Source organism: Trematomus bernacchii, unplaced genomic scaffold (genome assembly GCF_902827165.1).
Source record: "Trematomus bernacchii unplaced genomic scaffold, fTreBer1.1, whole genome shotgun sequence".
In the NCBI taxonomy this organism is placed as follows: domain Eukaryota; kingdom Metazoa; phylum Chordata; class Actinopteri; order Perciformes; family Nototheniidae; genus Trematomus; species Trematomus bernacchii.
The window spans coordinates 13,305,262-13,327,201 of record NW_022987720.1 but is presented as its reverse complement, the minus strand read 5'-3'; the positions used below and the strand labels follow the sequence as shown (position 1 = coordinate 13,327,201).

Sequence of the window (21,940 nt, the reverse complement as noted above, 5' to 3'; positions counted from 1 at the left end):
GCACAAAGAATGGGTGCCCTCTGCTGGTTTATATGGTTAACTACAGCCGGATACTTTAAGAAAATGACCATGTGCAAATAAACTTGCAGCAACTAGCCTGCATGTTAATCACCAAACAGCGGCACTGAACATACTGTACAACAGACTGCGTAATTGGAGCAAAGCATGTTCTTTTTTATTAAGTGTACAAAACAAGTGCAAAAATAGTGATTCATAAGAGCTAGACAAAGTAGGAACTGTCCTTCAAAAATTAGTCACAAAGGATACACATTGAAATGCAATACATGGAAGTGCTGTTCAAAGACAATAAAACAGATCAATGATGCAGCCTTGAACAGTAGAAAAGATTGCAAAATATGAACTTGGATTCACAGCATTTGATAAGAACTAAGTGCAAGCTGTTAAAACAAACAAAATTCATCAGCATTCTCCCTTTAAACTATGCAAAGATTTTACAAGGAAGGACCTCAATTAATGACATTCATTTTAATACACTTAATCAATTAGTTAACTTTGGCCCATATGCTGTTGTAACAATTATTTCATAGGCAGCACACACACACACACACACAGACACGACCCGAAATGACAGCTAATCTTTTTCACTTACAACTAAGCCAAAAGGAAGCGGCAAAGGTTCTTTTAGAAAGGCAGACAGTTGCTACTCTGCCAATATGGGGATGCATGCAATGAAAGTACCTAATTTTTAACATCTGAATACTGAGAGACAAGACATGTACCGAGGAGGAAATCTAAGTTGTTGATAACTGTGGACCTGTAGGGGGATGCTATACTACATTAGTCTAAAACTGCAGCTACCTCCTCATCAAATAGCCAGGAAATGCAACAGATCTGTGAAACAAGATACCGGAAAACGTTGACAACAAGCCTATCTGTATTAAAGGCATCTTAGGTTGTGGTGCAAATCAACAGTAAAAAAGGCACACAGCTTGTGGATTTAGGGTGGCTATAACTGAAACCCTAAACACTGCACAAACACACAAACCTTGCACAGAGTAAGCCTAACCGTAATTCACCAGTCATCCCGGCCACACATCCCCATGTTTGCCATTTACAGTATGGTGCACTTTTGCTTCTTCTTCTTCTCTGGTTCTTTTTTGGTCGGCTCTACCTCCTTGCGCCCGTAGAAGCTGGAGAAGCAGGCCGGGGTGCAGATCGGCTCCCTGAGGGTGAGCAGCCACCTTCCTTCGCCGTAATAGGTCAGCGAGCCAAGCTCCATCTCCTCGATGGGCTCCCCCTGCTGGCCCTCCTGCTGCAGGGTCAGGATCTCGAGCAGATCCAGACCCGTTTGAACTGGCTCAACATGCTCGGCACATCCCAGGGTGATGTGTGCACGGCTTCCCCGCGGCAGGGAGGTGGACCCTGCCTCCTCTTCGGCATCAGCTGGCCACAGCAGAAGCTGCTCCTCGGTGAGGGACACTCTGGCACCAACAGTGCGAGGAGTCACAAAGAGGGCACTCAGGGACAACTCGAATGCAGAACCGTATAATTCTTTGACCGTCTGAAGAGCAGAGGAAAGAATAGGATGAGAAAACTCTTTGAAATGAGCACTAACAATGCACAAAATAAAACACTTATTAACAGCTTATAAACTAGGGTTGTAAAGGGGCGGATCATTTCAAAAAGGGAAGTTTATTTGTAACGAGCTAGCTATTAACATGTGAGATGTAGCGTGATGAAGTATGCCAATTGAAGAGTTTAGAAAATATATATCTCAATTCATTCTTCATTGTAAAACATCTCTTTATAAGTCAGTTGTTCACTTACACTACTATTTGCACACATCATTCAAACACATTAAGCCATCAAATTGATATTTATCTGGTAACTTACTGCAAATAAAATAAATACACTTATTAAGAAAGTATAAAATGACAGATCTTACTGTGTTCTGAGCATATTCTTTGGCACCAGGAGCTTTTCCGTAGTCACAGAATTTCGTAGTGCAATGGAGGGTTCCTTTGGCCTGAAAGTATTGTTCCAAATCCACCTCCTTCTCCGCTTTCCCAGTGACTGTAAACACAAGACGATATTGGTTGCATTTTAGTCATGCAAAACATATTAAAGACTTAAAAGTTTGCAATAAATTAACACAACATAAGATACACTCACAGTCACTCAAGTGTTTCTTGAAGGCCTCCAATGTGTCCAGCGTTTTCAGGAAGTCCATTGATGTGCAACGGACCTTGTCCTGGACGGAGGAGAGAAGAAACCAGCCAAAGAAGAGAGGAAGGGACATTTCCTCTAGTGGACCCCTCATGGTTTCCAGTTGGGCCTCCTCCAGTCCACGCCTGGTCTTCTTAGTTAGCTGAGCTGGATCTCGGCTCCATTCAGTAAGTGGCTCCAAAAAGACAGTAACAAGGTGGTGTTGCTCGGCAAGTTCCCCCATGCGAGCCAGCCGATCCTGGGTGTGGTTGGTGTCGTCCACCACTATCAGCACAGAGGAGGTGGTTCCTGCAGTGCAGCAGGCCACCACAGCCTCATCCAGAGCCTTGTACCCATCCACAGAGGATTCTGGATTCTCTGGCTTTATACCATGGTCATCAGCAGTGATAAGAGTGCAGTGGTCTTTGTAGGCGTCTGCTATGGCACGCGCCAGGAAGCTTTTACCACTTCCTGGAAGGCCTCTGAGGACGACAAGTGTACGAGAGGTTCGCATGGAGTCTTTGGTTTTCTGTCGTTCCAGGAGGGCAAAGGACAGGGAGCCAGATGCAGGGTCTGCATCCTCTTCCTTCTGAACCTCAGCATCGTTCTTCTCAGATGTATCAGCTGCTGCTGGTGCTTCAGCTCCTTTCAGAGTATCAGACTCCACTGATTTTTCTGGTTCAACTTCCTTCTCGGCCTCTGAAGGTTTCACAGATGCAACTTCAGCTGATGCCTCTTCTTTCAATGGAACCACTTCTGTTGGCTTTTCTGAGGAAACTTCTTCTACCAACACAGTCTCAGCTGCTTTTTCTTCTTCCACAACCTTTGTAGGCTCTGCTGCCTCAGCCAATGTCACAGCTTCTGTTGGCTTCTCTGAGGCAACCTCTGCCACGAACACAGTCTCCGCCACTTTTTCTTCTGCCACCAACATAGTCTCTGCCACTTTTTCTTCTGCCACTTCCTTTGTAGGCTCAATTAGGACATCTTTTTCCACCACCCTCTCTTCTGGAACAACTTCTTCCACACTAGTTAATGTCATCTGCAATTCTGTCTCAGTTTCCACTTGTTCTGACATTTCCTCCTCTTTGCTAGGAGACTGCTTATCTACTGCCGGCAACAGCGCAGTTGGTTCAGGCAATGTTTGCTCTTGTGGCTCAGCTTCTGCCAATTTCTCTGGCTCTGGTTTAGGGGCACTCTCGGCCAGAGGTGTTTGCACTGGCACAGGTTCTGGATCATTCTCTGGCAAGAGCTGGATGTTTTCTGGTTCTGCGTGTAGAGCTGCATGTGGCTCAGAGATCTTTTCAGATGACTCATCTAGTTCTGGTGCAGCCACCAAACTAGCCTCAGACTCCATTTCAGATTTTCCCTCAGACAGCACGACATTTTCTGTCACAATCAACTCTTCTGTTTCTGTCAAGTTTATGACTTCTTTATCATGGCCATTCCCCGCCAGCTGCTCGGTCTCTTCATCAACAGCTGGGGGGTTCTCGGGCTCTGAGAATTCTTCTGGAGTCTCCAACTTTGACACAATCCCTTTTTCCATTTCAGTGTCCTCTTGCTGTGGACTTTCTGATGCATTTAAAACCTCAACACTCTTTCCAGTGTCCATGTCTAGCCTAAAGTCGGACTTAACACAGAACCATGTACCTTAAATATAAAATTAGAGAAGAGAGAAATTATATATTTAGATCAATGATGAATTTGGAAACCATTTTTAAATACATACAGCATACTTCTAAATTAAAGCTGACTGAAATTGGTTTAACTGAAGAAAAAAAAAAAGGGAATATGCTTTTATATTTTCACTTCTGACTGCATTTTGTCATACCCTTCTAGAGGCCAAAATCAAATTGTTTTATAAGGACTGTGGTTTTTGTGTCTCAAACAGGAAGTTACCCAATATCAATGATTTGAGAAAGAGACGGGAGTTAAAGGAGGTGGATTTTTCTTATAATATAATAAACGTTTTACACATTTGCAATGGGCAAGACGTGGACACATTTGGGTTCAGTAGAGGTGTTATACCCTTGGGCATACAGTAGGAGTGGTGGGCAACATTTAGGCACCACAGCTCAATCAAATTATAATTAAAATGTCTTAAAAACACAAAGACAGTGTTATAGACACACAAGCATGCCTGCAAAAACACTATACCTTACCATTGCTAAATTACCTCCGCAATAACCTTTACAGTAAATAGACAAAGGGCACTTTTTTTTTTTCACTGCTGAAAAATGATGACTTCATTGTATTGTGACCTCCACCGTATGGCAGGTTATTTTACATTTTAGTGAAATATTTGGTAATAAAGGCTGGATTAAACATAGGCCTACGTGTGAAACCACATTGTGTCATGAGACAGAAGGGGAAGCTCTCACAACAACCCAATGTGTCAACAAAGACAAACATTTAACAGTATTTTTCCAGTTAGGGAATACACAAAAAGCGAAAGTAAACTGAAGTAAAAGGGAAAATAAGGACACTTTCACATGTATTAAACGTTAACTCTTTCGATATGAAAGGAGGGTACAGTATCAGTAAATGTCGCATCGAGGCATTATGGTAGCAAGTTTAGATTAAATACAAAATGTAATTAAGAATATTGCTTTATGAAATAAGTTTCGAAGACGGCGTCCAAGTGAGCTCAAATATTGTTTTGATTTGTTTTACACAGAGAAAACCCGAATCCTTGCATTTTTACGAACTGCACTATGTGGCCAGGCGGGGAGTGGCGTGCACCTAGCACGCTAGACAAAAACAATTTAGCCTGGCAGTCAGTAATGCTGGCTATATCATCACCAGCTACAGCGCCACGTCCTAACATCATGTCTTTCTGGCGTTTACAAATCACTGTATGTTATTGGAGCAACTTTTTGCAGGCTGTCTATACAATTATTAAGTAACTATTACATGAAGGAAGCAGTAGCACTCCGTATGAAAGGCTTTTGTTTGCTGAAATGCCAGCTTACCAGTTACGCTGCAGTGGAGCTGTCGGTGGCCGCTGACCACGCGTTTCTCTCAGGATACAATGACAAGGCAAACCCTGGCACACACATGCACCCGCTTCGCTCTTCAAGAGGAAAACGGAAATTCCCGGTAACGCGCAACTGGGCGTGGTCACGGGCACGCCCCTGAGGACCGGAAGGACGCCACTGGAGAAGATTTAAAATATGAAAATAATAATATGAAGTGTAAAAAATCCTTTAGTTTTGTTGTTGTTATCAGTTCTCTCGTATTTTGTGTGTGCCTTACGTAGTCTGTAAGCTAATAAAAAAATATGCAAAAAAATATATTGACACAGCTATGTAACATTTCCCCAACTTCATTTAACTATTTTTCCTTTACGTATATTTAAAACAATTTTTATATAGTTTAAAAAAAAACTAAACATAAACAGAGCATACAAAGGAATTTAAATGAAGTGACAAAGTTCACATGAAAAATGGTTGTGGAAATGTTTACTTAGGGCTACTTGCACAATTTTCAGGCTCAGAACTATATCTTAATAAATACAAAATTAAATATACTTGACGTTACCAAACCCTTTGAAATCAAACTGTTTACCACTGTACTTTGTTTCACATTCGTAAAAAAGAACTTCAGAAAAAAAGTAAGCTATTATCAAAAGCAGGAAATGACCATTAATTGCTATTTTACTGTCTCAGAACCATACATGAACAATACACATATACTGAGTGTATAAGTGTAAGCCCTGCAGGAAGCAGTCATCTGTATGCTAATAGCTCCGTGCTTGCCTGGAGACAGCTGCAGAGGTGACAACAAGAGGAAGTTCCCTGCATCAAGTAGAGCTCTGTATGGGGAACTTATAAGTTATCAAGAGCAAACAAGGTTTATGGTTGGCAGGTAGCAGTGTGCATGTAAAAACGTGTGATAAGATCCCTCTGTATTTTGTATATGGAGATAACTGAAAATAAGGATGTAGGCCAGATATTGAGCTTCACAATACTTCCCCATATACATATCTTTTACTTCAGAGAACATATGCACAATCACTACTCTATGGCGTTGTGAGCTCAATGTTAGCTGAAATAAGTGATAGAATTACAGTACAACCCTGAGATCCAGGACCTGGTTAACGTGTGTGACCTTTAAGAAGTTATTACTTAAATCAAACTGGGTCTTGCTCATAAATGATTGTGTCTTAAAACAGTTCTATTGAAAAATGTGTTTCTAAGGCGACCATCAAAATTCATGCATTTTAAGAAGTAAAAATCATAATATCTCAGTTGCCAGTTTCCTTTTATTGGTATCTTTTTATTCTACAATTTTCCATTTTATTATATGTGTTTTCTGTATGCCTTCTGCTTAATTAACACTGAAGCACCACACATCTTGCGATGGTCATCCTCACTGTGGAAGGTGTTGCTTGGCTTCATCAAGGGCCTGAAAACAGAATGATAAATGTCAGCAATACAAATATTTCCTTAAATGGAACTACAAAATATGGCGAAGACAAGCATAGACAACAAAGAGGAAACCTTCTGAATGACATTCATGGCAGAGTCATCTTCTTGCAATCTGGCCTGGGTCAAAGCTCTCTCAAAGTGAAAGACACCTGATCCAAAGTTTCCAAGTTTCACTGAGAGAAACAGAAGGGAATTGATTTATCAGATGGATCATCACTAATTAAATATAAATTGAAATATTGAGTAATAAGATAACATGTTACAGTTTCTCAAATTATAAATATTAGACAATGTCCAATAGTATTAAATAAAAAACAGATAATTACATTCTGCTTGTGCCACCAAAACATGGCCATTCATCTGCCATTTCTCATCAGCAATTTCATCGGCAGCAGCCACAGAGCGGACGCCATAGTCTCGGGCTTCTTCGTGGCGATTGAGCTCCAGGTAACACCTGCCGATCTCATGAAACAACCAGGTCTTTTCCAAATCACCACAGACCAAGGGAACCTTAATCTCCCAGCTGAATTTGAAACAGACACAGAAAAGAAAATGAAACTAATGTTCTTCAAAAGATACAATAATCGATATACTAATCTTCAGTTGTCATACCGCAATGCATGTTGAGAGGCGTGATTACAAGATAACGGTAAAAAAAACATGCTTTGCAAAGAACAGCAGCAGTTTAGCTTACAACTCGATGGCTTGTGCGAACTGTCCAATTTGGGCGTAAACCCGCCCAATGTTGTCCAGAGCCCTGGACATTGCATCTGGGAGTTTGCTGTTGACACAAAAACATTATTAGAAATGTGATGTTTTGCTGTCAAATATATTCACTTATGTTGTGTCTAACTGTAAATTCTCACCACTGCTTAGCCAACTCCAAGTCTTTTTGATGATGCTCCAAAGCTTTGTCCATGTCTCCCAGGTCGATCAAGGCATTCCCAATACAACTGTGCAGGCTGCCAATAACCTCTTTCTTATTAGGCACCTCTTTCTCGGACCAGCCCTGCACTACCTTCATGACTTCTTCTGCCTTCATCAGACTACCTTCTGCATTTCCTGATGTCAACTCTACGACAACCAACATACAGAAAGCTATTTTTTGCAGACTTAAAAAAACACCAAGGGCGACAAAATCAGCCAGAAGCCTGCCTTACCTGCATCAATGTCATCCAGGCTCTTCAGAAGAAACTGAACAGTCTCAGAGGGTGCGCTGTGCCCTTTAGTACAACGTTTTTGCTTGACCTTGCCCTCCTTTTTTTGTGCACCAATAGGTCTCTCCTGGTTCCAAAACTCAGTGCAAGAGTCAAGGTATGTGAGGCAGCCCTGAATGACGTCCTGAAGTCGCTCCCCACTTTTTGTCTTGCCTTTTACCAGATCTGCAGATCATTGTGCAACACTTTTAGATATTAATCTTAAAGAAGTGAAAATAAACAATTGAATTTCGGTCATTTTCAATATCTGTGCTGCCAGCAAATGAAATACGCACAGAAACAAAATCACAGCAGTAAGCAAATCCCCCAAATCCCCCAGTACCTTCATCTTTGAGCAGGGTTTCTAGATACTTCTTATCACTGTAAAACTCTCCAAGCTGTTGTTTGGTTGTCTTCTCACTTTTGGGCGTCTTCTTTGTCTGCAGTTTTTTCTCCGTGGTCAGATTCAGAATAGCAGCTATTGGTTGGGCCCTCTTTACCCATTATGAAAGAAAACAGTATTGTGCATCAGGGTTGAACTTTGCATACCAATACATGTTCAGTCTAGGAAATGTGGACACGAATACTTACAGTACAGCCACTCTACCTTCACCTTTCCTGTTAAATACTGGGTTATAAAAAGGGGAATACAAAAAAGACTTACCTCCTCATCTTTTTGTAAAAATGATAGGTCCCCTTTTATCTCCAGTTTTACAGAGGAAGGGCCTAGAAGATGCCAGATAAGAACGAATGTTTTTAGGTGTGAGGAGGATTGTTTGAAGATGTGTTTTGTTTGAGGTTATTTTGTAAGTACAGTTTTGTGTTATTTTCAAATTACTTACTTGCAACAGAGTTTTCTATGGCCTCCTGTGCTTTCTGGATACCCAGTCTGAACTCCTGTATTTGTGGACGTAGCTTTTGTCCTCTGTGGTAAAACACCAGCCCAAATTCAAATTCCCCCATGTAGTACAAGGCCTCTGCTTTCTGGTACAATCCCTAAAAAAAATCAGAGTAAAATAAATGTGTATTAGATTCACTTTTCATAACTGATTTCATATTTACACTGGGTGTAGGGTTGTTGGCTCTCTGTAAATATAAGACAACTTTAACAGGCATTAACATTTCTGTCACCTAGGTTACCTCAAAATATGACTTGTCTTCTTTGAGTGAAGCCTCTGCATCCTTCAAAGCGTTTTCAGATTGCCCCATCTTCAGGTAACATTTGGATCGGCCAACGTAGCATGTCTTATCATCAGGCTTTGAAGTCAGTGCCTAGAACAATACAAACAAATAGTCATTACATAATGCGCTCAGGAAAAAATAAAAGTGTATTTCTATATGCATGACATTATTCTGTTAACTGTTAAAATTATTCAATAAATAAACGAAAGGTGTATTTATACCTACAGTATGTTGCCTATACATTGCAGCTGGTTTTGTCAGGACAATGAAAAATAACAAATCACAGTTCAATGAGAAAATATGTTTTGGACAAACTCCAATCAGATCACATGGTGCCTTCTCACATAATCTAATCTACTTCTACAATAAGAAATAACAGGAGCCCATTAGTTTATCAGAATCAGAATACCTTTATTAGTCCCACAGAGGATAAATTGTTACAGCAGAAAAGAGCCAGACAGCTTAATGTTACCTAAGAAGCATGCAGAAAGCAAGTGTCTGACTTCAAGTTACCTTAATGTTACTTTTTTGCCCTTGAGTACACTTGTCTCGCCATCGTTGTAGAGTGGGTTGCAGTGGTTTGAGTCGGATATAGAAGGATATGCCTTTCTTTTCCATTGCTCCATTGGGTTGCTCCCAAATATTTGCTTTGTGTACAGGTTACAGAAACACTTACCTTGTATATCAAAACAATATTTAGATTGTTGGTCAATGGTGCTTTTTATATATATATATATCCCTTTTCCACCACACAAACTTGTGTACCTTAAAGCACTTCTATTTCTTACCCTTGTTATATCTGAATGACTGTGTTGTTCTTTTCTATTTTCTGTGCAATGTTGTAAGTACTTTCAGAGTCTATTTTGAACACTTGGCCTTAAAACGTATTTTAAATGTGCATTGACATCCTTAACGTATTTTAATTTAAAAATGTTCTGTAGTTATCACCATAACATGATAAACTTGTGTTGTTGTAGGCTACTCACCCTGCATACAGTAGGTAGCTAACGTTACCTAGCTAGTAACTAACGTTACTTACCGTTGTATAGCTTTGTATCGCCTTTTTGTACTCCCCTTTAGTGTACATCCAATCGCCATCAGCCATTAAAGTAGAGAATACGCCTTTTGATTTTTGACCATCTTGATCTATGCCTGTGTCTGACATTTTTAGGCAAACTGTTGTGTAAAAACTCCTGCAGACATTAATTTTAGCGTGTGTTTAACTCATAAGCGTTTCCGGTCAACTGGTATCCTAGTAACAACAATAACAAACCGAGAGTGGAAAACAGTGCCATCTTCTTCACGACCTACGTATTACACATACATCTTTATGACATGTAAACAATTCTATTTTTAACAACTTTTTGTTGTTAATAATCTTTTCAAATAGTAATAATACTAACAATGTTCTAGGCAAAAATACTCAATATTTATAGATTATCTCAAGTTTTAATACTATGCAACTCAAAGAAAGAAAAACAGTTTAGAGGAAACCCAGAGGAGGCCAACTTTATTGACTTGGCTGGTACTTTTTTAAGGATAAAGAGGATGGTTTCACCATAAGGGCAAAAACAATGAGTAAAGATGAGGTCGCTTTTCTTTTCTTCATTAAGTGCACCAATTGAACAACAACACTCATCAGGAAGTAACTGAACTTTACCAGGTATACACCATCGCACACTACCTGACTTTCTTAGACAATAGCAAACACATAGGTTATTTTCTTATGGTCATATGTTGAATTGAGTAACATTTGATAGCTTGCTTCACAGTCAATGAACACATGGAGCATAATCTCAGCATAATATTATGTGCAGGCCAAGCAAAAAAAATGATCTTCCTGAATTTGTGTCAAAGGGTTGATCATAAACTCTTGCAAACCTTTAAGAGAAAAGTGTCCTCATCTTACACCAATGGTTCTGTTAGACAGCAAATTTACAATAAATATACAAATCAAAATAAAAAAATCACAAATAAACACTTTACATTCCAGTAAAATGTACAATTCAGCAATCTGTGAATGGCAACATCAAACATAACACTTGTGGCAACGAAGGGAGGGGGACTTTGCCGTCAACAAAGGCAGCACCGCTGTCTCTGCTGCCATCTCTCTAATGTGCTTCAGCTGTATTGCGAGTGGAGGTCTAGACACCAGCTGTGAATTTAAAACTAAACGCTGAAGAGCTTCTCTTGGCTTATGACAAGAAGGCAGTTTTTAGTGCAAATTTGTAGCAGCCAACTGTCTGCCTCTACAGATTCTTCAAAAAGGGGAAAGTGATTTGCTTCAGAAATCATTAAACAAGTTATTACTTTCATGCAGAGTGGCGCCTCAGCAGTAAGGTGAGCTGGATAAAAGCTGGCTTAGTTGCATCTCCAAAGTTTCCTAAGGATGTCACTTCCTGTATGGATCCCTAAAAGCTCTGATATGATAGCTGCACAATCTCTGCTATCAGCAAGTATTTGGACCATTGTTGGCAGCCATTACTATCTTTAAAGTGTGTTTCATTCTGAAAAGAATAAAAAACAATTTAAAAGCAGTAATGCTATCAACTCATCCTGTGCACTTGGTCTCGTTGCAATACGGCCTGTACATCGCTTGTTGCATGTGGTCATTGGGTTGCATTTATTCAGTCAATGGCATAGACAGGGAACTGACTTGCAATTAGCCAGTCATTAAATACGCATGGTGGGTCGGGGGTTGATATTGTTGAAAAGTCCTGATGTAGTAACTCTTTAGGTAGACAAATCCTCCTCCGATTAACCAAACTGGAAGAAGAAATTTCCCGGACCAGATGCTGAAAGATAAAACAGATAAGTAAATATCTGATATCAAATTTAAATGGTTAAAAGATAAAAAACTCAACTCACATTTCTGACTTTCGAAACTAAAACCTCCTGGGCCTCCAAAGAATGCCTTGAAAATGTTGTTGGCATCAAAGTCTGCTGGAGACAAAAAGGAATAATTAACATAATCGCAGAGAACTTTCACGCCATATTCTCACCATGGAGACTGCTTTTTAATAATAATAAAAAGGCGGTTTATTAGCTCAGACGTTCCCTTTATTTTGTTCACCCTTCCGCACCCCAAGAATCGCCCAGAACTGACCTCCCATGTTCATGCCGTCATCCTCCAGATCCTGACCACTGTCATAGCGTGTCTTCTTCTTTTGGTCTGACAGCACGCTGAATGCCTCGCCCACCTCCTTGAACTTCTTCTCCTCTTCCTTCTGCAACTCAGGACTAGCTCCGCTGTGACGGTCTGATGGAAAGGAGAAGTGAAATAAACATATAGACCGAGCAGTATACGCTGAATTGCACAATGATTGCTTTGTTTTTAAAGGAACTTTTCTGTTCAGTTAAGTACCTGGGTGATGTAAAAGTGCCCGTTTGCGGTATGCTTTCTTGATTTCCTCCTCTGTGGCGTTCTTATTCACTCCAAGCACTTTGTAGTAATCTTTCCGCTTGCTTTTCTTCAACTCCAGTTGGGCCTGTTTCAGGAAGTGCTTATGTTCTAGAGGATAACATAAAAAGACAGGACATGTTAAAAAAAACAATAAGCAGAAAGAGGAGATATTTGTAATGCTGAAACTGAGTCAGCTGTCAAAAAAGAGGGGTTGGATTCTCACCTTTTGTCTTCTCTGTCTGGTAAACCTTCTCATAATCTCGCACTGCCTCTTCATACTGCTCTGTGTCCATGAAGCTGCAGCACAGAGAGCACACATGTGAAATTGTTTCTCAGTCCAGTTTGAACAATACAATATGAGAAGTGCAGATAATGATAATGTCCTCTGTTTGAAGAAAAAGTACAACAAAACATAATCTCTCCGTTAACAACCAAGTTAGAAAAACTGGGACATACCACTGTGCTCTCCGTAAATAGGCCTTGATGTAGGTCTCATCCAGTTTAATGGCCTTTGTGCAGTCTTCAATGGCCTGTTCTAGTTTATTTAGCTTTAAAGAAAAAGAGAGAAGTGTGATAATGCAAGAGAGGGGCAGAGAGAGAAATAATTATGGCCTACTATTCTCTTTATGTGACAGAAGAACGTATAATATGGCGACAATAACAATGCCTGTGCTTACATATGAATAACTATATTAGGGTGTGAATGTGTGTGTTATACACAAAGTATAACTTGTTTACTTAAATATCAATTATTGCCTGATCAAACTTCTATTATCAAGACTAATTCATTGGATGCAGTTCTGTAATTTTTGTAAGGTTGATAATGTTTCTTTGCTTACCTTTATCTAAAAAAAACGTGTGTCTCTTTTCCATATTCCTCTTGTCAGTCTCATATGCAATATTTACAAATCTAATGAATCATTTGCAATTACAAGTATCCTAGCTACAATACCCCCTTAGCAACACATGTGTTTGCAGTGGCTTTAGGCAAATAGACACAGACGATGATAAGATGACCTGTACAGTTGTTTGACACACAAAACACCTTGTCAGATGTAAATGAGTAGCATCTCTCCTGTGCATGTTCCTCACCTTCGATCCAACGGTGGCCCTGTTACAGAACAGCTTGGCATTAGTCTTGATGTTGTTGGGATCTATTGTGAGGGCCTGAGTGTAAAGCTCACAGGCTGCCTCAAAGTTCCCCTCCTTGAACGCCTTGTTCCCCTCCTCCTTCTTGGCTTTTAGTGCTTTTGCATTCTGGAAAGAGAAGACATAGGACAACCTTAAACGCTACTCTGGGCCACAGTAACATCAATTTCAATAGGACTTAATTAGATGAGAGGGAATTCACAATTTATTTGTAATATGTTTGATTAATAATACTTACTCTGCATGCGAGCCGAGCCTTGTCGTGGTCAGGTGCCATGCGCAGGGCTTGAACAAAGAACTGGACAGCCTTTTCAATGCAGTCCTCATAGTACAGACAGAGGCCTCGCACGTACAGAGCATCAGCGTTAGTGGAGTCCATTCGAAGTATATCACTAAACAGGAACAAAAAAACATTATTTATGGTAAAAGAAAAAGCACAAATACAAAAATGACACCAAAGGAGAAATAACAAAAAACATAGCATTTTGTGTCATCATGTTTAAAGGGTGAGTTCACATCTGAAAACAGCATCTAAATGTCTAATATATGCTCCCCCGCAGTGATGAGACTTTTAGCAACTGATAGTAAAATGTCATCCATAATGGGAGCAGGGCCCAAGCGAAAACTGTTAATTTGTACCTTTTAATTGTGAGAATGACTGCTTTACCTGGCCACAGATTGAGCTTCAGGGTAGCGTCCCAGCAGTGCTAAGCACTCTGCCTTCAGTATCTTAAACCTGTGACAGGCTGCAGCTGACTCCAAGGCACGGTCCATGCAAAAAACAACCTGGACACAATCACATATTGTGTTACTGGTGACATACCAACCACACAACTGGGATCATTAGATTGTAACTAATGTGTAGCTTACCATCCTGAAGTCTCTCTTCTCAAATCCAATCTCTGCCATTCTCTCATATTCAAGGATGGACTCTGCATTCTTGATCTGTAAGGAATTTGTGGTATTCAGATAAAAAGTTCAAAGACCTGTAGTAGATGTATTGCTAAACAGCTACCAATGGCCTCTCTTCTGTGCCATGCTTAGCGTTTGTAAAACCAGGACAATGCAAGCAGCATTCTGGTGTCAATAACCATGTGAGGTCGGCCCAGACCCTAGGGGTTTTTAAATCAACACTAAAGACACACTTCTTCTTCCTGGCCTTCTAGTCAGAGCGGAGTACGACTCCTGACATTTCCCTGTGTTTGATTTTTATATTTGCTGTTGTAATTTATTGTCTTCTGTTTTGCGATTGTATTAATGTGTTATTTATTATTTGCATGTACAGCACAGCGTTTTTAAAATGTGCTTTATAAATAAAACCTGATTTGATTTGATAACCTAAAACTGTGCTCATGGTTGTCTCATTGAGAATTAACACCATCTCTAGTTTATCTTGTCTTAAGCTGCTAAGTATCAGCCTTTTTCCACTTTATTTGCACTAGCTTGGCCAAAGCTTGTCTGAGAGTGGAAAATTATGTCCAAGTTGTCAGTTCACGCTCTGTCAAACTGAGTCAGTCTCACCTCCTGCTGAGCGGGGCCGTTGTCAGGCTCCAGCTCCAGAACTCTCTGGAAACAGCGGCTGGCAGCCATTGCATTGCCGAGCGTCAGGTGGCACTTGCCCTCTCGCAGGTGGCCCTGTGGGTAAAAGATTTAGTTTACAAACTAAGCTGATAACTTTACTCAGTTACCTGGTTCAAATAAGTAATATTAAACCATGACTAGCTTTATCTTAAACCTTTGTAATGTAACACATTTTTATTGTCAGTTTTGGATAACAGCAGAAAATAACCTCTTTGGCCAATATAGGTATATGATAATGACAAATGTTGTTCAGCAAGAGAATCACTGGAAGAAAAAAGCTTATGTTGGGCTATAAACAAACCACAGGAGCAAGTTTCCAACGTGATGACCCCTAACGTCCCTGACAACCTCTGTAGACACATTAAGTAATTTGTTAGCAACAACCCTTTTAAGACAGGTTTAAAATTATGTGATATTTCTTAAAGGTGGGGTAGGTAAGTTTGAGAAACCGGCTCGAGAGACACTTTTTGTTATATTCCATGGAATGCTCTTAACATCCCGATAGCAATGAATATCTTAAGTGCTTTGACAAAAAATCCATTAAAAAATGTCATCTGTGGAAGCCGTAGTACTGTAAAAAGCACGACCAATCATTTTAGCCGGCCCGGCTAAAATAACTGGATGGCCTACCTGCCTGTCAGCCTTCCATCTGTGCACAAACTTATCTCGTGCCCTCATTGGTCATGTGCGCGTTCGTGTGTGTTGGAGGAGGGGCTCTGTAAGGAAGTGGCAGATTTTTTCCGGCTGTGTATTTTCAAATTCTAGCACACTCGAGCTGGTTTCTCCAAAATTACCTACCCCACCTTTAAGTATTCATCTATTAAACAAAAATCTTGAAATGTTAAAATCTCTAAAGCATATCTTAACCACATACTTTAATTCAGGCATGCAGTATTACATAGGGGTGTGGTTTTATAACAAATGTATTTAGGAGCCACATCGCACAACAATAAACAACAATTTAAAGATGAAAAAAAAGCCCAATTTTTACACAAAATATGACTGCTATTTCAAAAAGCGGTGATGTCCCTTTTCTATGCATTGTCTACAGCATTTAGGACAAATGTTAGCAATCTCTTAGCAAGAAATGAGTAAAGATGCTGAGTAACAGTGTATGTAAGCAAAACAAAAATGACACGTGAAAATAATTGCTTTTTGCAAGCCGAGTCATTTTTCCTTTAATATAATGTAACCCACCTTCATGAAGTCGTCATCTAGTCGTACTGCTTGCTGGGAATCCTCTAAAGCCTCTCTGTACCGACACAACATCATTAGCGTGGCTGCCCGGTTTCCATAGTAACTTGCATTCTTTGGACACATGTCTGTATAACAAACAAGTTATTGACATCCTATCAAGGACAGACAGAATTCAAACTTTTATTTCTTATTCAAACAGGAAAATCTGAATAACTCCATCGACTAACAGGAAGAAAGTCCCACATTGTTTGAATTACCTATGGCCTTGGTGTAATAATTGAATGCTTCTGCGTAATCCTTCTTGATATAAAAGGCATTGCCTTGCTCCTTGAAGACCTCTGCATCCCTGTGTTAAAGTGGACAGAAAGACAGAAAATTAAGCAATTAAAAGAAACCTGTTTGGAACATTGGAAAGAAAAAACTAAAAATGTAGATTTTAAAGTTATCTGGCCCTAAAAGAAATAATGATGTTATAGAATCTCTCTAATGTCAGAGATTGAAGGCAGACCAGACAGATCCCAAACCAGTATAGGCTCAGTGACCAGAAATATTTAAAAAGGAAGACACAAAAAATCCTGGCAACCAAAAGAGTACAATTTAATATGTAGTTTCTGTTTGACAGGAGATTCTAAGACAGAAATGTACTTCATTGTACATTGGCAAACGATTGATAAAATAAGAACCGGCTTTACTTTAACAAGGTACACTTTAAGACAGCTTAATGGCCTTTAAAAAATGAAATTACTCCCATGAGAAAATGACATGTGCCATGTCTTGCTGACAATATTTATAGTGTACATAATTGATATCTCTATGTTCGTTGTGTTAATTAACACATCACTGATCACTGTCATTTGTGTAGTGTCCACATGGACATATATCCTTAATATCTTGATGCTTTGGCAACATTGTTCTTCAACTTTCCATGCCAAAAAAGCTCCTTGAATTCAAAAGTGTAGTCATCACCTTAATAAGCATGTGTAAAGAGAGCATATCCAGGATTGTGACTGACAGTGTGCATTAGAGAGCTTGCTGGAAAGTTAGCTAAACATAGAAAGAGCCTAACAAGCAGGCAGGGCACAAATGACTACACGTAGTCTATTTTGTGAAGCTGACAAGGAGCAAAGCCAGCAACATCTGACACCATGCTGTGGGCCACCGCCGTTACTTTTTTTGGAAGTCTTGTCATGTTATACATCACGACCACACAGTGAGAGGAGAGGTCATTAACTAATGTTATTGGATACCTGTCACTGTGAATAGGTTGCTAATGTATACCCCTGTAATTATGTTGTGATGTCCTTTTTGTTTTCTGTTGTTTTTATGTGTAACTAATGTACCGCAGGTCTCCCTTGAAAAAGAGATCGTTGATCTCAATGGGATTTTTTAACCTGGTTAAATAAAGGCTACAAACAAACTAGTTATTCTGGAAGTTTTCCTACTGGCAATACTGCAAAAGAGTGCAATATTTCAATCTTGGTGAACCTTGAGAAAAATGCATGGATAGAACAATGTGCCTGGCTGTAAAGCAGAAATCCAGCACAGGAGCTAGCTAAAATAGGAGGACAGCCAAGCTAAACGAGACCCAGCATTCAGCGGTACAGCGGTGGCGCGCTAGTTAGCTTACATAGTGCGAAATGCGAAGAGAATTAATGCTGGAAGGGCATCTTATCACACATATCAGTAAGACGCTTCGATAAATGTGTTTTTCTGCTGCTGACAACACGGCTACAATTTGTATTACCTTTCTAATTCTTCGTCACTGAGCAGATCCATATCAGGATCCATGTTCACTTCATCACAGCTCTCCTTCGCCATTTTGCCGTCAATGGGGAGGGGCGGGGCCACTTACTGCAGTCGTTACGTACAGTGTAAACAGGAAGTAGCCCGTTAGGAAAGAAGAGCAGTTTGCTTGTAAGTAAAACATAAAACCAATGTTTATACATATTTCCTTGCATGTAGCCAACACCCGTGTGTATGTATTTTTGATTACACGACATTGATTCGGGTTAGTCAGTTTCACGTTACATTACCTTGGTATATCAAATACTGTTCCTGGATTTCACCGAAAGCTAATGCTATGCTAATGTTTCAGTTCATACACTGTAAACACGTCAGCATACTCAGCTAGCTAGCGTTACTGTAATACTATTAGCTTGACTAATGTTATATTTGGTAATCTTTATTTGCTCTTAGTCAGTAGATGATTATAACACCATCATATGTTAGCAATGTTGCTACCCAAAACGCATGCTTTTTGTTTACACTAAACACCGTAACGCTTATAAAGTATTTTGACAGTTTTCCACCTGTGTGTCTTCTCCGAAACACAGATATTCCGACCTGAGAGTAAGCCATGGGAAAAAGCTGCAAGGTGGTTGTTTGTGGCCAGGCTGCAGTGGGTAAAACGGCTGTACTGGAACAACTGCTGTATGCCAACCATGTTGCAGGTATTCCTTTTGAATTATAAGAATGTACTTTTGATGTATTCGTTCAAACGAACCCTATTGACACGTCTCTGATGCACTATATTGATAGCAATTCATATTCCTGCTATACTGGTACTTTTAGGATTAAGTTATCTAACATGCACTTAGTAATCATTAGGGAACAGTCATTAAACAAGCATATATTATTTGAATTGCAGTACAAAGTCATGAAGGGTAATCCAGAGAGCATGTTCATTTTTTGCAGGTAGATATCTTCAAAGTTTCAGAAATTCAGCACCAGCCCTAAAACTTACATTATTTTTTTGAGATGTTATATATTTTTTATTGTTACTACTGCAACATCAATGATATGCTTTCAGTTTCTAAAGTTCTCTTTGGGAAAAAACGAATTTGCTACAATTATTAACGATGTCTGCCAAATTAGATTTCTGTTTACTTTATATTTGTTTGCATGTTTTGAAAATGGATTATTTCTGATTGGCACACACTTTACCATCACTGACATGATTGTTGCCAACTTAGAATCCTGTTTACTAAAAATGACTAAGTAAGTAACCCCATCCCCCAGTTACTCTCACGGCCCGTCCACACGGCGGCGTACGTTGAAGCTTCAACGCTTCTGCCCATTCACTTTGAATGGGGTGACGTCACGTTTCGCCGAACTGCATTGTGGGAGCGAAGCGTAGCTTCAGAAGCGTTGCTTGCTGCAAAAGTTGAGCAATGTTCAACTTTTGAAGCTTCGACGGAAGCGTCAGCCAATCGAATCATATGCCAGTACAAGCTCTAGCCAATCAAACCGCGTGCTTGTGTGTCCGGGGCGGGAGATTCATGTGATTGGTTGTTGGTCGAGTTTCAGCCCCCCCCCGCCGGCAAGCTTCAACGCACGCCGCCGTGTGCACGGGCCGTAATGCGTAATGTCGAACAGATTACCTGCATATGTTTTATATGTAATGCTATTTGCTTTAAATAAGAACGTTTACAAGTGCTCACTTATGTTTTAATTATAATGTCTTACTTTTCTCGCAGTATTACACCATGTTTACCTGTATTTGTTATGCATGCTTAGGTTCAGAGCCCATGGAGACCCTGGAGGACATCTACATCGGCTCTATAGAAACTGATCGTGGCACAAGAGAGCAGGTGCGATTCTATGACACCCGCGGACTCAGGGATGGGATGGAGTTTCCTCGACATTACTACACTTTTGCAGATGGTTTTGTACTGGTCTACAGCATTGACAGTAAAGAGTCCTTTAAGCGGATGGAGGCCCTCAAGAAGGACATTGACCGTCACAGAGACAAGAAAGAGGTAAAGACTGAACACAGTTGAATGTTATTTACTCCTGATTCTCTTAAAGTCCCAATAGATAACCTGCCATAGCTGTTTACATGCTAGTATTGAGACGAAATGCACTGATGTCGACAGTAGATTACATTGACATGGGACTAACCTGTTGACCCTGATCCACAGGTGACCATTGTTGTGCTGGGTAACAAGCTGGACAAGCAGGATGAGAGGAGAGTGGACTCTAACATGGTTCAGAACTGGGCAAAAAATGAGAAGGTGCGTCTTTGGGAGGTGTCGGTGGTGGAACGCCGAACCCTGATCGAACCCTTCGTCTACCTGGCCAGCAAAATGACCCAGCCTCAGAGCAAGTCCACTTTCCCACTCAGTCGCAATAAGAATAAGGGCAGTGGTTCCACAGACAGCTGAGTTATCAGACACTGTTGTCACGTTAAAGAGAAGGGAAGAAGAAGAAGGTTAAAGGGATCTTAGCTTGGCTGAAAAACTATTTTGATAATATGAAGGATAATTAGATTAGGAGACTGAGATGACAAAAAGGCAGGGTGATTGTATAAATATTTATATACAGTGAGCGCTGTTGGTATTTTGGTGAAACACTTTTATCATAAATTTGAAAAAACCGCTGATCTTTTATCAGCTAAGAATTTTATGAAAGCAAATTGCTTTTGTTTTTCAACCCTCTTTTACTTGGTATATGGTCAAACTATTCATCCACATTCTTTACAATAACAGCTGTTGACATCAGGATTCATGTTTTGGACCCACACTATTTAGTTCCTAAACTACTGACAATCAACATGTCATTTATACTTAACCAGTCAAGCTCAGAGAATCATGGTGCCCACTGTATAGATACCGTATGATCGAGCACACATGTACACTGGCTACTACACAGATGTAATCAAAAAGGCAGCAGTTACCTAATGTTACCTACTTATTGAATCACACAAATGCTGAATTTCACATGTTGTAAAAGATTTAAAGGTGATTGATTATTGATACATGATTGATGTACAGTAACTGTGCTGTTTGTTGATCTGGAGATTTGTTACACTATATTTGTTATTTGCTGAAATTCACTGTTGGATGCAGTTCATTGAATGTTTGACATTCCTCACCACATATTGCCTTCTGTACAGGCTTTAGAAATGTAAATACAAGATAAACATTGTTTGAATGAAAGGTGGTTTCTGCAGGCTCAGGTGCTATTTCTTTTTCTGTTTGTGACACATGAAAGACATAGGCAATCTATAAAGTAAAACGTCCTAGCATAAACAACATGACTCATCATATAATCCGTCAGTTACTGCTAGTATATGTTTATCTAAGATGTAGAATACAACTCCTATTCATTAGTAGACCATAGAACTGTTTGTTCGGGTGCAACATGAAAGAATGAGCGGCTTTTATTGTTTGTATGACTAAAAAGAGGAAATGTGTTAATGTAGTATTTTTTTCATGTGTTTGTGCCTCAGGTCATTAACACTATGTATCAAACATGCAACTTTTTTTGTGATTCAAGCTTTTGTGTGTGTTCACTTGATATTTGTTTGCATGCTTTTGTAAACAATATAAATATTTGTTTCTGTGCCGAACCAGAATCTGTGGTTGTATTTAGACACAGCTGTTTTATTACAAAAGCCCTTTCGTCAGAGTTGTGAAATTAAAATGTGGTTATTAGTAGTATTTTTATTTTTTATGTTCCGCTGAAACGACTTGTTTCCGTCTCAAGTTAAGTGAGAGTAAAACTCATATCCACAAATAAACCCAATCCCAGTCAATGACTTTTAGTATAGTTAATTAGGGCCCGAACAACAACAGAGTCAGAGTGGAGGGCCTATCCATCAGGTATTTCTTATTATTTTTCCTAAAAGTAAATTGCTA

General features: G+C 39.8%; 4 protein-coding genes across 7 annotated transcripts; 1 reads left to right on the top strand and 3 right to left on the bottom strand.

Annotated features, from left to right (window-relative positions):
* Nucleotides 1–150: 150 nt before the first annotated feature.
* cnp (2',3'-cyclic nucleotide 3' phosphodiesterase) lies at nucleotides 151–5,290 on the bottom strand. 2 transcript variants are annotated; one of them, XM_034142728.1, is made up of 5 exons: nucleotides 5,136–5,290; nucleotides 3,125–3,813; nucleotides 2,134–3,091; nucleotides 1,907–2,034; nucleotides 151–1,522 (listed from the first exon to the last, which is right to left on the bottom strand). In XM_034142728.1, the coding sequence occupies exons 2-5, from the start codon at nucleotides 3,773–3,775 to the stop codon at nucleotides 1,073–1,075; spliced, it is 2,187 nt and encodes a 728-aa protein (XP_033998619.1). In that variant the 5' UTR covers nucleotides 3,776–3,813; nucleotides 5,136–5,290; the 3' UTR covers nucleotides 151–1,072. The 2 variants fall into 2 exon arrangements, with proteins under 2 accessions (XP_033998619.1, XP_033998618.1); XM_034142727.1 differs by having other exon boundaries at nucleotides 2,134–3,813.
* A 1,121-nt stretch (nucleotides 5,291–6,411) lies between these two features.
* On the bottom strand, nucleotides 6,412–10,387 carry ttc25 (tetratricopeptide repeat domain 25). The gene is made up of 11 exons (XM_034142784.1): nucleotides 10,011–10,387; nucleotides 8,930–9,061; nucleotides 8,632–8,785; nucleotides 8,454–8,515; nucleotides 8,133–8,283; nucleotides 7,754–7,975; nucleotides 7,460–7,667; nucleotides 7,288–7,374; nucleotides 6,920–7,116; nucleotides 6,666–6,766; nucleotides 6,412–6,570 (listed from the first exon to the last, which is right to left on the bottom strand). The coding sequence occupies exons 1-11, from the start codon at nucleotides 10,134–10,136 to the stop codon at nucleotides 6,535–6,537; spliced, it is 1,476 nt and encodes a 491-aa protein (XP_033998675.1). The 5' UTR covers nucleotides 10,137–10,387; the 3' UTR covers nucleotides 6,412–6,534.
* Nucleotides 10,388–10,453: 66 nt separating this feature from the next.
* On the bottom strand, nucleotides 10,454–18,153 carry dnajc7 (DnaJ (Hsp40) homolog, subfamily C, member 7). 3 transcript variants are annotated; one of them, XM_034142781.1, is made up of 14 exons: nucleotides 18,046–18,153; nucleotides 16,559–16,647; nucleotides 16,302–16,426; nucleotides 15,045–15,158; nucleotides 14,394–14,468; nucleotides 14,191–14,309; nucleotides 13,762–13,915; nucleotides 13,467–13,631; nucleotides 12,831–12,922; nucleotides 12,598–12,671; nucleotides 12,336–12,482; nucleotides 12,078–12,230; nucleotides 11,840–11,914; nucleotides 10,454–11,766 (listed from the first exon to the last, which is right to left on the bottom strand). In XM_034142781.1, the coding sequence occupies exons 1-14, from the start codon at nucleotides 18,117–18,119 to the stop codon at nucleotides 11,729–11,731; spliced, it is 1,494 nt and encodes a 497-aa protein (XP_033998672.1). In that variant the 5' UTR covers nucleotides 18,120–18,153; the 3' UTR covers nucleotides 10,454–11,728. The 3 variants fall into 3 exon arrangements, with proteins under 3 accessions (XP_033998672.1, XP_033998673.1, XP_033998674.1); XM_034142782.1 differs by having other exon boundaries at nucleotides 11,840–11,911; XM_034142783.1 differs by having other exon boundaries at nucleotides 16,302–16,453; nucleotides 18,046–18,060.
* Nucleotides 18,119–21,739, top strand: nkiras2 (NFKB inhibitor interacting Ras-like 2). The gene is made up of 4 exons (XM_034142785.1): nucleotides 18,119–18,215; nucleotides 18,635–18,751; nucleotides 19,818–20,059; nucleotides 20,222–21,739. The coding sequence occupies exons 2-4, from the start codon at nucleotides 18,658–18,660 to the stop codon at nucleotides 20,462–20,464; spliced, it is 579 nt and encodes a 192-aa protein (XP_033998676.1). The 5' UTR covers nucleotides 18,119–18,215; nucleotides 18,635–18,657; the 3' UTR covers nucleotides 20,465–21,739.
* The last annotated feature ends 201 nt before the right edge of the window (nucleotides 21,740–21,940 follow it).

What these genes read in the sequence shown, in the direction of transcription:
- cnp (XM_034142727.1), bottom strand. Translation starts at nt 3,775, where the DNA reads ATGGACACTGGAAAGAGTGTTGAGGTTTTAAATGCATCAGAAAGTCCA. An exon ending in CAAGAAACACTTGAGTGACT is followed by an intron (nt 2,035 to 2,133) that starts GTGAGTGTATCT and finishes TTGTGTTTACAG; the next exon opens with TCACTGGGAAAGCGGAGAAG. An exon ending in AAGAATATGCTCAGAACACA is followed by an intron (nt 1,523 to 1,906) that starts GTAAGATCTGTC and finishes TCTGCTCTTCAG; the next exon opens with ACGGTCAAAGAATTATACGG.
- ttc25 (XM_034142784.1), bottom strand. Translation starts at nt 10,136, where the DNA reads ATGTCAGACACAGGCATAGATCAAGATGGTCAAAAATCAAAAGGCGTA. An exon ending in AAGACAAGTCATATTTTGAG is followed by an intron (nt 8,786 to 8,929) that starts GTAACCTAGGTG and finishes GATTTTTTTTAG; the next exon opens with GGATTGTACCAGAAAGCAGA. An exon ending in TTGGAGTTGGCTAAGCAGTG is followed by an intron (nt 7,375 to 7,459) that starts GTGAGAATTTAC and finishes TTGTGTCAACAG; the next exon opens with CAAACTCCCAGATGCAATGT.
- dnajc7 (XM_034142781.1), bottom strand. Translation starts at nt 18,119, where the DNA reads ATGGCGAAGGAGAGCTGTGATGAAGTGAACATGGATCCTGATATGGAT. An exon ending in TATTTACGGAGAGCACAGTG is followed by an intron (nt 12,672 to 12,830) that starts GTATGTCCCAGT and finishes TCTGTGCTGCAG; the next exon opens with CTTCATGGACACAGAGCAGT. An exon ending in TGACGGCATGAACATGGGAG is followed by an intron (nt 11,915 to 12,077) that starts GTCAGTTCTGGG and finishes TTTTGTCTCCAG; the next exon opens with CAGACTTTGATGCCAACAAC.
- nkiras2 (XM_034142785.1), top strand. Translation starts at nt 18,658, where the DNA reads ATGGGAAAAAGCTGCAAGGTGGTTGTTTGTGGCCAGGCTGCAGTGGGT. An exon ending in GTATGCCAACCATGTTGCAG is followed by an intron (nt 18,752 to 19,817) that starts GTATTCCTTTTG and finishes ATGCATGCTTAG; the next exon opens with GTTCAGAGCCCATGGAGACC. An exon ending in GTCACAGAGACAAGAAAGAG is followed by an intron (nt 20,060 to 20,221) that starts GTAAAGACTGAA and finishes CCTGATCCACAG; the next exon opens with GTGACCATTGTTGTGCTGGG.